Source organism: Simochromis diagramma, unplaced genomic scaffold (assembly GCF_900408965.1).
Source record: "Simochromis diagramma unplaced genomic scaffold, fSimDia1.1 OVJJ01000571.1, whole genome shotgun sequence".
Classification (NCBI taxonomy): Eukaryota; Metazoa; Chordata; class Actinopteri; order Cichliformes; family Cichlidae; genus Simochromis; species Simochromis diagramma.
The window spans coordinates 3,374,684-3,390,953 of NW_024386885.1; the positions used below are offsets into that span (position 1 = coordinate 3,374,684).

Below are 16,270 nucleotides of genomic sequence, written 5' to 3' on the forward strand. Positions count from 1 at the left end.
ATAGGGGATTTGCTTTGTTGCATCATTTGAATGATTTGACAGGTAAACATGACGTACAGCTGCATCCTCCCATATGGAAAAGAAATAGTAAAAACATATATGATTTACTCATGAAAGTGGCCACTTTCTCATTACTTTCATATATTTTTTTAGTAAGTATATAAAACATACAAGTTTCATTATATAATTTTTCAAGGGATCTTATATGTGCTTTCACTCTTGTATGCTTTTCATACAAGTTTCATACAAGACAGATACAAACTTTCTAAGATTTATATACATCTTTTCCATATGGGCTCTGTCCATTGTCTGGATACAGTCTTTTATGATCAGTGTCAGAGGAGCAGGTCAGAGGTCATGATGACGTAGGTGGAAACTCTTCTGTGGCACATTCACACTGTAAAAGTACACTATATTCATAATCAATCCAAATCATCAGCACCAAAGGAAAACTTCTTTCCAGAGTCCAGCTTTCCTCGGACGTTCCAGCCAGTCACACCTCTCATGTGACGAGCACCAGTTTATAAGACACTGCTGTCAGACCGGAGCCATCACTGGTTCCTGATACAGCCGCTAAAATCCCACCCTGGAGAAGGAGAAACACGGGAATAAGCAACGCAGTGAAACATGGACGTGGGAGACGGCTGCTTCTCCTGGTGGAGAGCAGCCAGAGGGAGAATGTGATCTGTGTGGAAGTTCATGTTCCAGCAGAAGAACTGTGACTCCAACACACTCCTGACTTTAGTGTTTCATGTGTTTGTTGTGTGTCTGCATGTAGTCAGCTTCCACTGAGCTGCATGAACTCTGAGCTGCCGGTGTGAGCAGGTACCCACCTGTCTGCTGTCACCTGTGCCAGTGTAAAGGACCACTTCATCCACAGGAGCTGTGAAAACACAAAGTTCATGGAAGCCTCAGGTTAGACATGTGACACCTACTCTGTCCACGTCTGCATGATACTCTGCAGCGTCAGGAGTAACTAGTTACTACTGTGATCAGTTACAGTTGGTGAATGTTGGAGCTGAGTAAATGTAGAAAACAGCTGTGTGTGTCTCTTGTTGCAGCTTGTTTAAAGACAGCCGGCTCATCACAGCTGGATCAGCTGGAACACATGTGACAGGAAATGACCTCCAAGCAGCAGACAGGTGACACTCACCTGGCAGCACTTTCACACTTTCAGCTTCAAAGGATTTTTGGCTCAGTTGTTGCGTCTGTCAGAACCAGGTGGACCTGAGTCGGTCCAGTGAAAGTACTCGGATTACTTCTTACATTTGTAGTAACTAATAATCTGTCATGTGTCTGCTCACAGCTGTTTCTGTGCTGGAGGACCGCTTGGGTTTGGTGGTTTGGTCATGGGGGGGTTTAAACATGTTTTACACTTTGATCTTCACGTCTCAGAACAAGATTACAAATATGAAAAGAAATATTCAAGAACACAAACCTCTGCCTGCAGCTTGTAGGAGTTTAAACTTGTCTTGGACAGGATGCTTCCTCTTCATGATGATGACGATGATGATGATGATGAGGGTAGCACTCAGGACACAGAAGATTATAATGAGGATGTTATCTGTCAAACAGGAAATCAGATGTCAGCAAACACAGTGAACAACATGTTTAAAATGACAGATGGAAATAATCTCACAGTTTCTTGGTTCAGTCGAGCTGTTGGTGTCGTTGTCGTCTGTGTCTCCACAGGTGGTTCTCACACGGACAGGAAGAGTTTTCTCCTCTGCAGGGTTTGCAGCCACACATCTGTAAGAGGAGTTGAAGTCCTGTTTGTGCACAGTGAGAGGCAGAGAGAGCGCAGAGCTGCTCTGGTTCAGCATCTGCTCGTCTTTGAACCACAGCAGTGTGGTCTCTCTGTCCACCCAACACAGTAAGGAGCAGCTCTCAGAGCTCACACTCACTTTCTTCACTGCAGGAGTCGGTACAGAGTCTGGGGACGAAAGTTGATGGAGAACAAAAATTAACATCAGAAAAATGTTTTTAACTTTCTGCTTTTTGTTAGTGAACATCATCAGGACAGCAGAGCTCTGGTTATTGCTGCTTTAATGCAGTCAGTGAACATTAATATGAAACTGCTCATCTCAAACACAGCAGAGACAGCAGACTGCCAAACCTCCATTATATCCATTTGAATCTCATTATAAAGGTTTATGAGGGATTTCTCAGGTTTCCTGTCAAACTAGCATCACTATCAGCAGAAGGTGCTGAAGAGGACACAGAAGAAACAAACGCTCTGATTCAAATCCTCATGAAAGGAAGAAAAAGCCCATTAACAACAACAAAAAGCTCTAAACAGGTTAAACTCCTGAGGCTCCTGCTGGGCACCACAGCTCATCCATGATGCTTTGTCCACATTCGTCTAGTTTCACTTTGATTCTGATGTGAAAAGATGATAAAAATCCAAATTTCATGTGAAGAAGACACAGGACAGGGAATCTATTGAACTGGAGGAGCCATCAGAGCATCACCAAAGAAGTAGTAATTATTTATAATTTTATTATAAATCAGGATTTAAAATCCAGGCTATAAATGTTTAATTCAACCTTCACGTCTCTGCACAGATATGAAGTCGTGCATTTTTCTCAGGAAGTGACTGAACTGCAAACAAACATGCAGCTACAGCTCAGCATGTTTGTTTGAGCTCATCTCAAAGTGATGGAGCTGTAAAGGTGACTTTGATGTTTCTGACAAATCACTTTCATGAAGAAGTCTCAGCTGTACGATGAAGCTGAACGACACCATCACTGATATGAAACTTCAGGAGCTGCTGAGGACAAACAGCCTGAGTCAGACTTAAGGAGGTTGATAGTTTTCACAGGTTTATGAAACAGGATGTTGGGAGTTTGTGAGGATCTAAAGATGCCAGCGTGGTTTCCTTCAGCTCAGGCAGGTCATTGAGCAGCAGCATCTTCAGCTTCAGTGCTGAGCTCCATCAGTCTGATCCATTTATTTGGACATGTTTAAGGTTTCCTGTCCCACAGACTCACAGCAGGAAACACAAAGACATGATTCTGTGTGTGCGTTCCCGTAACTACATGACTGTCGTTGGTTTCCTACGACACAGACAGCAGCTTTGTAGTCAGACACAAACATTGCAGCACAACGTGTTGCTTCATGAGTGGAAACCACAGCTCGTGTTTTGTAATGTGTTCCTCTCACAGCAGCAGCCACAGGAAGTCGCCATCAACAACAAACCCGTCAAAATAAAAGTGTCTGTTCTGCTTGTTAGGCAGTGTAACACTGTAGGCCACACAAGACTGACAGGTGGCAGCTGGGCTGTTCAAATATACATGTTTCACTGTAAGAAGTAACTGTTAATGTTTCATAAAGAAGTTCAATACCTTAGAAACTCACAGGGTGCTGTGCTGAGCTGTGATTGGGCGATAGTTAGGCACTAGTGGGAACATGGCCAATGAGGCTTTGTGTTACTTCTCTGTGGATTAACGTGACCATGAAATGGGAAACATGTTCAAGTAAACAGGAAGTTTTGTGTTTTGGTTAAAAAAAGCTGTTAAATAAAAACGTGTTAATTTCAGTTGTTCTGCAGGATTTTCTAAGAACAGTGTTTAAAGTTTCTGCTTTGTCCTGTTCTTTCATTCACTTTGTACAGATCAGTAATGTTGGTGAAAACACTGAAGTCAAAGCTGATTATTCCTTTCACACCAGACATTTGTGGGATTATAAGAACAAAAAGCTGTTTTTATTCTGAAGTGATGATATGACCGAACTAATGAGGAACATACAGACTGAGGTCACATATGGAGCTGGGATGTTACACAAAAATATACCAGAATAAATGTGAGACTTACCGTACACTGTGAGCTCATATGTGAAACCTTTTCCTGTTTTAGAGTCGACAGCATAACTCCCTGAGTCGTCCCTCTGCAGCTCTGTGAGTGTAAAGAGTCCAGAGTTTCTGTCCCACTGAAGTCTGTTCATGTACTTTTCCTTTAATACTTTAAATTCTCCATTATTCACCAGAGCAATATTCTTTCTTCCATATAACAGAAATCCTAACTCTTCCTCCTGCACAGAGTCAGGTAGAGTGATGTTTCCTCCCACAGTGCCCGTCAGGTTCTTCTTCACTTCCTCAGAAGCAGAAAATCTCATCACTGTAAAATATGAAGAGATCCAACAGTCAGTGAGAACTTTAATGAAAGTGATCAGAGATCTTACAAAGAGCCACAGAAAGTAAGTGAGGATTAAATCCAGGCAACATGAAGCACGAGGAGGGTGAAGCTGATACATGTGAGCTGCATCAGTGACAGGAGGAACTCAGCCTCACACATTTTACACCAATCACAACAACTTCTTACTTTTTGATCTGGTTGTGACAAACTAAACATTTACAGCTGCAAAAAGGTCGTTGGTGTCGAATAATGTTCAAATGTCATGAAGCCATATTTTATTCACAATAGAAGATAGAAAACATTTGACATGTTTAAACTGAGAGAGCTCATTTTTAATCTGATGGCAGCAACACGTCTGTAAACGCTGGACGGGGTCATGTTTCCTCTGCAGACGTGCAGACTGATCAACTTGTTTGTTTCTGAGAAACTCGGCCTCTCGAAGACTCTTTGTACCCGATCATGTCACTGACCTGAGATCTGCTGCCATCAAACACAAAGTGATCTCATGAAACAGTGAAATATCTCAGTTTAATACAACAGAGATTCAACATGATTTTATTCAACAAACCTCAGATTTTCTTCAACATTTAGTCCAAGTTTCAAATTAAAGCACGAAGAAAGAAAAAACAGTTTGAAAGGATCGACGGCCGAACATGTGCAGTAAGTTTGATATCTGAGGTTTACAATAGTGAAACAAAACAATGGACAAATCTTAAGCAGAAAGAAAAAATAGACTTGAAGAAAACAGAAGTTATCTAACGTCAAATGAAACTAACATCTGTGAACAACCAGCTCGAGGACGTTCACAGTAAAAACGATGATGACTGTGAGCTGTTGTCACGTCTGTGGAGCAGACGGTTTGGAGAAGAGAGCGTGTGGACCCAACAGCAGACGATGGAGGCAGGTGATGAACAACAAGCGAGACTTTAACTGCTGAACTAAACTACAAACAACAGCAAAGGAAGGATTTGGGGTTACTGTCCTGCCCAAGGATATTTGGCATACAGACTAGGGGAGCCAGGAATCGAACCACCAACCTGTAGAGGACCTGCTCTACCGCCTGAGCTACAGCCACCCCGTAAAGTCTCAAACACGTAGCCTAAAGCAGACGACTCGTAATCTGGAGAGGAAATGGCGTGTCACAAATTTAGAGGATCATCATTTAGCCTGGAGAAATAGTTTGCTGCTTTATAAGAAAGCCCTCCGCAAAGCCAGAACATCTTACTATTCATCACTGATTGAAGACAATAAGAACAACCCCAGGTTTCTCTTCAGCTCTGTAGCCAGGCTGACAAACAGTCAGAGCTCTGTTGAGCCAACAATCCCTTTAACGTTAACTAGTAATGACTTCATGAACTTCACAAATAACATTTTAATCATTAGAGAAAAAATTACCAGTAATCATCCCACAGATGTAATATTATCTACAGCTACTCTCAGTACCACTGATGTTGAGTTAGACTCTTTTTCTCCAATTGATCTTTCTGAGTTAACTTCAATAATTACTTCCTCCAAACCATCAACGTGTCTTTTAGACCCCATTCCTACAAAACTGCTCAAAGAAGTCCTGCCATTAATTAATGCTTCGATCTTAAATATGATCAACCTATCTCTAATGATCAGCTATGTACCACAGGCCTTCAAGCTGGCTGTAGTTACACCTTTACTCAAAAAGCATCTCTAGACCCAGCAGTCTTAGCTAATTACAGGCCGATCTCCAACCTTCCTTTATATCATGATAATGTGATGTCTGTGAGATCATTATGATCACACTGTTCTTCAAACTTTGTCATGAAGCTGATTTCTTGTTATGAAGCCTGGAAGGATCCAAAGACAAACTTTATCCTCCACATCTGGCAGACCAAACATCTGCTGACAGATGCAGTGAAGCTGAAGCTGCTTCTGTTGGTCTGTCAGCTGTTTGTTCAACAAACACGTTTCTGACTGAACAGTTTGTTCACAGGTAAAAGCTGCATCGCTCTAAGAATGAGCCAAACACCTGTTTTTGTCACTGATACACAGAAGAATGATTTTAGGAGCCTGAACAACAACGAAGAAGCTCCAACTTACCTAAAAACACGAGAATAAAGCTCATCTGAGGCATCGTGACTTCCTGTTACTGTGGAGGGTTTTTACATGAAGAAGCCAAAATAGCCTCTCTCTCTCTCTGTTTCTCTCTCTCGCTCGCACTGCATGCTGGGAGTTTGGTGGGTGTGAGTGAGACTGTGTGAGTTTTTCATTAAATGCTTTTTCAGTTTCCTCACTGTGTTTGTTGTGTGATCGTTTCAGAGCTGTCTGCGATTGTTAGTTTGTTGTGTTTTTGGGGGACGCCGTCTTTGAAGCATGGAGTCAGGGTGGAGCTGCAGCCGAGCACCACCCTCGAGCAGGTGCCGTTGGCTGTAGGAGAGCAGGTGGATGAACAAAGCGGTTGTTATTCTCTGAAAGAGCAGGGGTTTGTCAGCCAGCTTAGAGAGCGGATGTCTCGTTGGTATCTAGATATAGTAGATATGTAGCTGCTTCATCCTTATGCACACACTTACTGTTTTAGTGCCACCACCTGGTCGTCTGGAAGAGGTGCAGCAGCTTCTGGTGAAGTTTGTCTGGTCTGGTCAGCATTGGCCTGTATCTTCCTGTGTCAGAGGGGGAACAAGGACTAATGGACGTTTTGTCTTTAGCCTACAGACTGCACAGAGGCTGCTGTACGACCGTGGTTACTGCTGGCTGACTTCTGCTTGTTGCTTCTCAGGAGAGCGGGCCAGCTTGGATTGGAAAGTACCATATCACCCTATTAGAGCACTTCGCTCTCGCTCTGCAGGCCTACTTGTTGTTCCTCGAGTATTTAAAAGTAGAATGGGAGGCAGAGCCTTCAGTTTTCAGGCCCCTCTTCTGTGGAACCAGCTTCCAGTTTGGATTCAGGAGACAGACACTATCTCTACTTTCAAGATTCAAACTTTCCTGTTTGCTAAAGCATATAGTTAGGGCTGGACCAGGTGACCTTCGACCTTCCTTTGGTTATGTTGCCTCCTTTTCACTCCCTGTGTGTTGCATGTCATTAACGTTGCATCATCTCTGCTCTCCTTCTCTTCCCCCCATCAGGTGTCAGCAGGTGGCCCCGCCCCTCCGAGAGCCTGCTTCTGTTGGAGGTCTCGGTCCACAAAACAGCTACGAACAACACAAGCACAGTGCAAAACCTCCCACACCATCTATTTTTACTCGTGTACAAGTACATGTAAGTACTGCAGGGAGAGTCTGATGCAGTCACAGTTACATTGAACTCGTCCGGTCCTGATGCTGCCGTCACAGATCATCACATTTCTCTCCCACAAACATGCAGCACTGCCGGACAGCTCGACACACAGAAGAAGCAGCACTGCTGTGGATACTGCAACGAATACTGCAATCAATACTGCAATGAATACTGCAATCAATACTGCAATTAATACTGCAATGAATACTGCATTAAAAAAACAATGATTACTGCAATGAATACTGCATTGAATACTGCATTGAATACTGCAATGAATACTGCATTAAAACAGCAATCAATACTGCAATCAATACTGCAATCAATACTGCAATCAATACTGCAATCAATACTGCAATCAATACTGCAATGAATACTGCATTAAAACAACAATGATTACTGCAATGAATACTGCAATCAATACTGCATTAAAACAACAATGATTACTGCAATGAATACTGCATTAATACTGCATTAAAACAACAATGATTACTGCAATGAATACTGCATTAATACTGCAATGAATACTGCATTAATACTGCAATGATTACTGCAATGAATACTGCAATGAATACTGCAATGAATACTGCATTAATACTGCAATGAATACTGCAATGAATACTGCAATGAATACTGCAATGAATACTGCAATGAATACTGCAATAATACTGCATTAATACTGCATTAATACTGCAATGAATACTGTAATGAATACTGCAATGAATACTGCATTGAATACTGCATTGAATACCGCATTAATACTGCATTAATACTGCAGTGAATACTGCAGTGAATACTGCAGTGAATACCGCATTAATACTGCAATTAATACTGCAATGAATACTGCATTAATACTGCATTAATACTGCAATGAATACTGCAATGAATACTGTAATGAATACTGCATTGAATACCGCATTAATACTGCATTAATACTGCATTAATACTGCAGTGAATACTGCAGTGAATACTGCAGTGAATACTGCATTAATACTGCATTAATACTGCATTAATACTGCATTAAAACTGCAATGAATAGTGTAATTAATACTGCAATGAATACTGCTCTGAATACTGCAATGAATACTGCATTAATACTGCATTAATACTGCAGTGAATACTGCATTAAAACTGCAATGAATAGTGTAATTAATACTGCAATGAATACGGCAATGAATACTGCAATGAATACTGCTCTGAATACTGCAATGAATACTGCATTAATACTGCATTAATACTGCAGTGAATACTGCATTAAAACTGCAATGAATACTGTAATTAATACTGCAATGAATACTGCTCTGAATACTGCAATGAATACTGCATTAATACTGCATTAATACTGCAGTGAATACTGCATTAAAACTGCAATGAATACTGTAATTAATACTGCAATGAATACGGCAATGAATACTGCAATGAATACTGCAATGAATACTGCAATGAATACTGCAATGAATACTGCAATAATACTGCAATAATACTGCTCTGAATACTGCAATAATACTGCAATGAATACTGCAACGAATATTGCAATGAATACTGCAATTAATATTGCAATGAATACTGCAATAATACTGCTCTGAATACTGCAACGAATATTGCAATGAATACTGCAATTAATATTGCAATGAATACTGCTCTGAATACTGCAATGAATACTGCATTAATACTGCAATGAATACTGCATTAATACTGCAGTGAATACTGCATTAAAACTGCAATGAATACTGTAATTAATACTGCAATGAATACTGCAATGAATACTGCAATGAATACTGCATTAATACTGCAGTGAATACTGCAATGAATACTGCAATTAATACTGCATCAATACTGCATCAATACTGCATCAATACTGCAATGAATACTGCAATGAATACTGCAATGAATACTGCAATGAATACTGCAATGAATACTGCATTTATACTGCAGTGAATGCTGCAATGAATACTGCAATGAATACTGCATTAATACTGCAATGAATACTGCAATGAATACTGCAATGAATACTGCAATGAATACTGCTGTAACTACTAGTAGATTGTCCGTCTTGCTGCTGCAGCATGATGACCTGTTTCCTGCTGAGGAAACCACGAGTGCTTCCTGTTCTGTGACAGCTCCACAGTGGGGTTCAGAGGAACGCTGCACACTGTCCACAGTCTCAGGTCAGTGGGGTCGACCACAGTCTGACATGTGACAGCAGAGACGTCGTGAGCTCTCAGCTCTCATTTCTACAGAAACGACCACAGAAGCCTCTCACAGCTCTGTGTGTCTGAGCTGTGAGAGGCTTCGAACACCACCTGAGACTTTTACTGATCACTGTCACACTAACAGGGTAACATGCTGGCAGCACTCAGAGACACATTCATGGAGGAATAACTGCAAACTCCTTCAGAATGAAAGCTGCTGTACTTGGAGGTGTTTGTGATATAAATGTCTGCAGACCTGAACTGTCAGCAGATGCTGCTCAGCTCCTGTTCCTGTGTCAGAACATCGTTAGCATCATATTTACACTCGTGTCGAACACGCAAGGGCCTGAAGAATGAGCCCACAGCTCCACTAACAGACAGAGAGCAGGAGGAAAACTGTAAGTGTGCAAACAGAAACGGGACCAAACCGTAAAGAACAAAAATACGAGGAACTCTGTGAGGGACGGAGTCAGTGGGCAGGTGGCGCTGTGCTAGCTCTGAGACCAGCACGTTATCTGGATTCACGTCGGAGATAAACGCTCACATGAACTCGTTAAACTAACTCTGGGTTTGACCTGTGAGGTCACACGACAGGAGAGCAGCAAAACAAACGTTTGAGTTTAATTTCAGGTCCTGACTGCAGGCCAGGACGACCCTCGCAGTGAAACCATCACCGAGATTTATTCTCATGGTTTAAACTTCATCACTTTGTTTTCACACCTTTGTCCACAGTTCAAACATGTGAAGCTGAAGCCTGAGCACAGAGAGCTCATCACTGGGCTCACAGGCGCCCCCTGTGTTCACTGCAAAGTCCTGCAGAGGACGTCAACAAAAACTCATCATTACATTAATATTTAAACACTTTTAAATTCTTCAGCATTTTTAAACTAAAGCTGAGACTGTGTCATCTTTCTGAACTCAAATAAAGAAAACTTTATACGCCCATATAATTATTCCTTGAGTATTATACTTTACTCTGATTACTCTGACTCGTGACGTTGGTACAGACCCAGCCTGCAGCTTTCAGCCTGTTTCAGCCATAAATATCGTGATTAGGGATGGGTATCGTTTAGGTTTTATCCGATACCGGTGCCAAACCGGTACTTTTGAAACGGTGCCGGTGCTCAAACGGTGCTCAAACCGGTGCTTAAAGAATGGAGAACACAAAACTGGTCCAAAAACCTCTCATGTTCAGCTGGTTTTTGTAAAAAGATAACAATGTTAGCCTTTTCTGCAGCTATGGGGCATATATGGTATCACTCTTGGCTGGAAGCAGTGCTTAAACAATGGAAAAAACACAAACTTTGTCCAAAACCTCTCATGTTTAGGCGTTTCCCTCTTTTTCTTTGGTCATTTTAGCCTTTTGGCCAGGGTGAAGGGAGTATCTGCCATCAAACAAGAAGACAGCCGCATGTAACTACGATGGTGTTTGCTAGTTCACCTTACATGCATTAATGTAATAGCGTGGTTAGCCTACTCAACGTAAATTACACACGAACAACATTAAGCTACTCACGCAGAGAAGAACGGCTGCTGCTGCATCATCATCCTCATCATTTCTGCTACACTGGCAGGGCTAGGGGCCAGGACTCTCCTCTTCGGGTTCCTGGGGGATGTTGCTCCGGGTTGCACCTGCTCATTTCTTCACATCACCTCCAAACAGACCTCACAGAGTCATCACACAACTGCTAAGTCGGGAAGAGCATCATAAGTTTTAAACAGTAAAAATGTAATAATAAAGTAAATTAAGCCCAAGTTTGTGAACACTTTCTGCATCAGCTGGACTTCTCTCACTGAACACAAGGGGGCGCACTGTGAGTTCATAGAGCAGGGTCGGAGGGCCGGTGTCCTGCAGGTTTAGATGTGTCCTTGATCCAACACAGCTTATTCAAATGTCTAAATGTCCTCCTCAACATGTCGTGAAGTTCTCCAGAGGCCTGGTGATGAGCTAATCATGTGACTCAGGTGTGTTGACCCAGGGTGAGATCTGCAGGACACCGGCCCTCGAGGCCTGGAGGTCCCACCGCGTCATAGAGGCAGTGATGAGGAGTTTGAACTGTGGACAAAAGTGTGAAATTAAAGGTGTGAGTTAAAACCACTGAAATAAATCAGTTTGGTGATGATGATGATCTTTCAACTCATGTACTGATTCAGTCTTACTCACTTCTTTTTTTATATATCCCAGCCTCTGGAATCTCCCTTCACCCGTCTGACTCACCTGTCTGCATTGCATCCTGCTCTAACAGCTGCTGTCAGTTTATAAGATAAGATAAACCTCTATCAGTCCCACGAGTGGGAAACCTGCTTGGTCAGGCAGGATGAAGGACCCAAAATGCAGGACTCAGAAACAGGAAGTTAAACTTAAAGTGCAGCTTTTATTGTTGGAGAAACTCTGCATGAATACAAGGAAACAAAACAAGAAACTCCAACTCCAGGCCTCGAGGGCCGGTGTCCTGCAGGTTTAGATGTGTCCTTGATCCAACACAACTGATTTAAATTACCTCCTCAGCATGCCTTGAAGTTCTCCAAAGGTCTGGTAATGAAGTCATGTGATTCAGGTGTGCTGACCCAGGGTGAGATCTAAAACCTGCAGGACACCGGCCCTCGAGGCCTGGAGTTGGACTGGGGAAGCTAAACAATGAGCAGAGAACTGGAAAACGATCATAACGCAGCAGTGATGACAGCACAACGCTGACAGAGAGAAACACAGGACTTAAACACACAGACAGCATAACGAGAGGATGGGGAACAGGTGGTAATTAGAGCTAACGAGACAAGGGGAAGCAAAACCAGCCGCACCGCACACAGGAAACAGACTGTCAAAGTAAAACAGGAAACACACGACAGAGGCACCAATTGATACTGAACAAAGGGAACACAGAGACAGGAGTAACAAACTGCGACATGAGACACGACCGACTGGGGACAAGAAAATAAACATGAAGACAGAACTAAACCTCAGAGCTAAAAATCACAGACTGAAGAACCGAAGAGCCAGAACACAAAACAGATCAATAATAATAATGATGCAAAATCCAAACACTGGGTCACCGACGACTGTATGCTGTGGTTGGGGAGCAGTGACCAGGGCGTGTGGAGGAGGTGTGATGTGGGGGTGGGTGTGTCTGCGGTCGATGCTGGAGACTCATCCCGGATGAATCACACCTGCTAAAGAGGTGAGTCCCATCCCCCACAGGCAGGGAGTTTTGATCTTTGCGGCCTGAGATGGTTCCACGCCCTCTCCAGGTGCTTTTACATCTCCATGTAAAAGAGGAGGAGCTACAGCTTCCAGTCCAATGAGCTTCCAAATGTCTGGCCCTTTGTCTGTGACACTCTGAGACTGTATATAAAAGATGGCATGCAGTCTTTGGGTCTTGTTGTTGGCTTCATGTTTCAGCTCTGGGCAGCAGCTGTGTTCAGTAATCAGACTTCAACCTTTCAGCCAAAGCAGGCGGGACACATTTGGTTTATGCAAACTTTATGCAAATCAGAGAGCAGCAGCCTGCTGTGAACCCCCACAGCTCTGTGAGACCATGCTGCTCTGACAACAAGCTTAATGTTGTCACAACCACACAGACTCATCCACATGCATCAGGTAGAGTCTTTGTTCTTTTTATGGTTTGACTTCACCAGCTTATCCACGAACAACAGCAGCTGTCGCCGCTCAGTCTGATGCAGTCAGAGCTAAAGTCGTGTTATTATCTTGACCTCAGCTCGTTTATCTTCTTTGTGAAACATGAAAACAGCACAAAGTGTGCAAACAAGAGCCCTGAGATAACGAGGACAGGAACTGAGTGCAGGGTTGGATGTGAACACGCTAACAGTGGATCCTTCTTCCTCTTTGACACAGTTCACATGAAGGTATCAGGATGAAAGCACCTGTCTGCCTTTGTCTGTGTAGGGGGCGTGGCTTCACCTTGTTAACCATCTGTCACGCGTGTGTTTTATGCTTCCCCCTCTGCAGTATTTCACTAACGACGTGTGTAAATACGCTTTATCGTGTTCTCAGGTCACCTTCAGCTGAGGAGTTATTTATTCAGCTCTGACCAGTTTTAACTTCAGGCCCTGTTTCACAAACCCAGCTCCGCCCTCACCAGTTACCTCTGTTCTCCATCACTACATCCACACCATCTTCTACCTGCAGCTGCCCTTTGACAGCTTTAGTGTTTAAACTCAAAAATCCTCCAAACATTTATCTGAAACCTTCACACGTGGAGGTGGAAACGATGAATGAATGAACAGGTTTCGTGTTTTGGTCTTTGTCGTCTGCTCGCTGTGACCCTGCAGACACATCGGGCTTAAATACAAAAAGTATTGTTCTCAGTGAAATCTGATGAGATCAGGTGACGTGAGACAGCTGCAATGAGATGACGGCATTTGGGAATTTTTTGTAAGCATGGGTGTAACCTGAGGATGAATGAGAGCATTTTTCCAGCAGACACTAAACGTCTACTGAGATACAAAAATCTACCAAACTTCCTCCAAACCTGTAAGTTACACTGACTCCTACACGATTATAACTTAAATGTTTGAATGTGTTTCTCAGCCAGTGAATGTAATCTGATTCTCACAAAGAGAGAGCTGGAAGCTTTTCATCCTCAAACATGCACAAAAGTATGAAATGTATGAAACTGTCCCTGCTGCTGTTTCTCAGGAGACTGGGAGGAACCAGAATCTCAGTTTCTTCCTTTTCTTGTTTAAAACATCAGGACACGCTGATCTTTCTTCCATGTCCTCTTTTTTTTCCACAGCGAGCGTCTGCAAAACAAATCTTCCCAAAAACTCTCCTATAAACACCAAGTTTAAATATTTGTGTCTGTTTGTTTCACTGCTTCTGTGCAGATTAACAGAAAAATGAGAAGATGAGTTCAGAGGGAAGAGAAGCAGAGTTCCTCTGTGTGTCAGTGAAATGGGAAGTCTGGACTTATTCACACCAAACACTCACAGCCTCCCTGTGCCTGAGCTCAGTTTATTCCATTTAAAAGTGCATTAATATATTGCATTAGTGTTGATGGTGGCCTGACTCAGTGCAACAGTCACTAAAATGATATCATGTTGTTTGTTTTGCGTTCCTTTGTTTTTTGTGCGTCACATGTTCGATGTTTTGGTCCAAACAATAAAAGCTGATGAAGAGTGTGCTCACTGATCTTCACAGCAGGATGTAAGGACCCATCAGTTCCTCTTCTTTTACTGACTGTTTCAGCCGTTATGAAGAGCAGCTGCTGCTTTTCCAATGAATTTGCATAATTTATAGTTTGAGTGTCACGTCCAAGTCAAACACCAGCTGAAGTCTGCACAGAGGAACAACAGACACTTTAAAACCTGCATTAATAACTGAACGTAAGGTAAGTGCACTAAGATGAGGAGCATGAACTGTTTCATAACCTCAGGTCTGCTCGCTCTCAGTCTGAAACACTACAGAGGAAACTGAGCCAGACGCCTCACAGAGGGTTTCTCACTGCCACAGGTCTTCATGTGGTCGGAAGAAGCAAGTTTCCGCGTTAGAATCTGAAGTAGATTTAAAGATTTTTGGAAAGGCCGAAACATTTCTGTAGATCTCTGATCTGCATCCTGTTTCAATAACTGATTTCTAACAAACAGATCATGTTTCTGTTCTCAGAAAAGTGGAGGACGTGTGCTCAGGAAGTTGTACAGGTGGGTCTGAGTGGGAGTTTAGCCCTGACCTCTGCACGCTTCTCTAATAAGCACAGTCCATATTTATAACACTGTGTGGGCTGATGCATCAAACTGCTCTGTGCTGGAGGAGCAATGATGCTCCTGCCTCAAACATCGTCTTTAATTCAACAACTTTCCAAAAAGACTGGAGGTGTGTTTTTTCCACAGCTCTCAGCCGTGAACCTGTGTGGTCTGCAGGTGTGTGAACTGTTCCATCTAGTGTGAGAAGCGTCCCACAGGTGGAAAGGTCGAAAGCCAGAGACTGCGTGACAAACGCTGTGCGCTGTGGTCGTGGCTGCAGAAATGAAAGCAGAGCTGATGATGTCTTCAGTGGCTCTGCAGAGCTGTGGCACACCAGACCGGCCGAGTAGCCAGACAGCAGCTTCTGTTAGAGGCACATTCGTTCCATATTTGACAGAAGAGGAAACATGATGCGGTTTAGCTCTGCAGGCATGCTGCTGCAGCTTCTGCTGCAGGTACTCTGCCAGTGCCACTGTTGCATGTACAGCTAATTCATTGTTCCCAGATAACGAGCAGCCACATCCTGTCACATCCTGTTTACTGCTCTCTTCCATCGTCAGCAGCTACTTTGTCCCAGAGAAAAATGATCAGCCAGGCCAAAGACGAGGGCCACGCTTTTTACATGAGCCAGTGCTTTTGTATCTGTGAGGTCAACATGTGTTTGTAAGTGTTTCAGACGGACGAGTCGTCCAGCAACGCATTTACTGAAGTCTGTGTGCAGGCTGCAGGCTGCAGGACCATGCAGGCCTCAGAGGATGGTTTCTGGTTATTGCTGGTATTTGTGTGTATTTGTGTGTATTTGTGTGCATTTTATCAACTATTTCAAAATGAATTCTTCTTTGTTTCTTTTGTAATTTGGATGGTTTGATTTCAGCTGTGCATTTGTGAGTGAGCCCTGAGCAGTGCACTACAGTGTGTGTGTGTGTGTGTGTGTGTGTGTGTGTGTTAATGTGAATTTTATATTTAAACAGGAACATTTGTCACTGCAGCTGTTGATGGACTCG

The 16,270-nt window shown here is 42.9% G+C and overlaps 1 protein-coding gene across 3 annotated transcripts; it reads right to left on the minus strand.

Annotated features, from left to right (window-relative positions):
- Window positions 1-323: 323 nt before the first annotated feature.
- Window positions 324-6,690, minus strand: LOC120734634. Of its 3 annotated transcripts, none has more exons than XM_040033562.1 (6): window positions 6,204-6,268; window positions 3,813-4,115; window positions 1,640-1,933; window positions 1,439-1,564; window positions 834-883; window positions 324-586 (listed from the first exon to the last, which is right to left on the minus strand). In XM_040033562.1, exons 1-6 carry the CDS (start codon window positions 6,235-6,237, stop codon window positions 503-505), a joined length of 891 nt encoding a protein of 296 aa, XP_039889496.1. In that variant the 5' UTR covers window positions 6,238-6,268; the 3' UTR covers window positions 324-502. The 3 variants fall into 3 exon arrangements, with proteins under 3 accessions (XP_039889496.1, XP_039889497.1, XP_039889495.1); XM_040033563.1 differs by lacking the exon at window positions 6,204-6,268 and adding an exon at window positions 6,674-6,690 and having other exon boundaries at window positions 325-586; XM_040033561.1 differs by lacking the exon at window positions 6,204-6,268 and having other exon boundaries at window positions 325-586; window positions 3,813-4,574.
- Window positions 6,691-16,270: the final 9,580 nt, after the last annotated feature.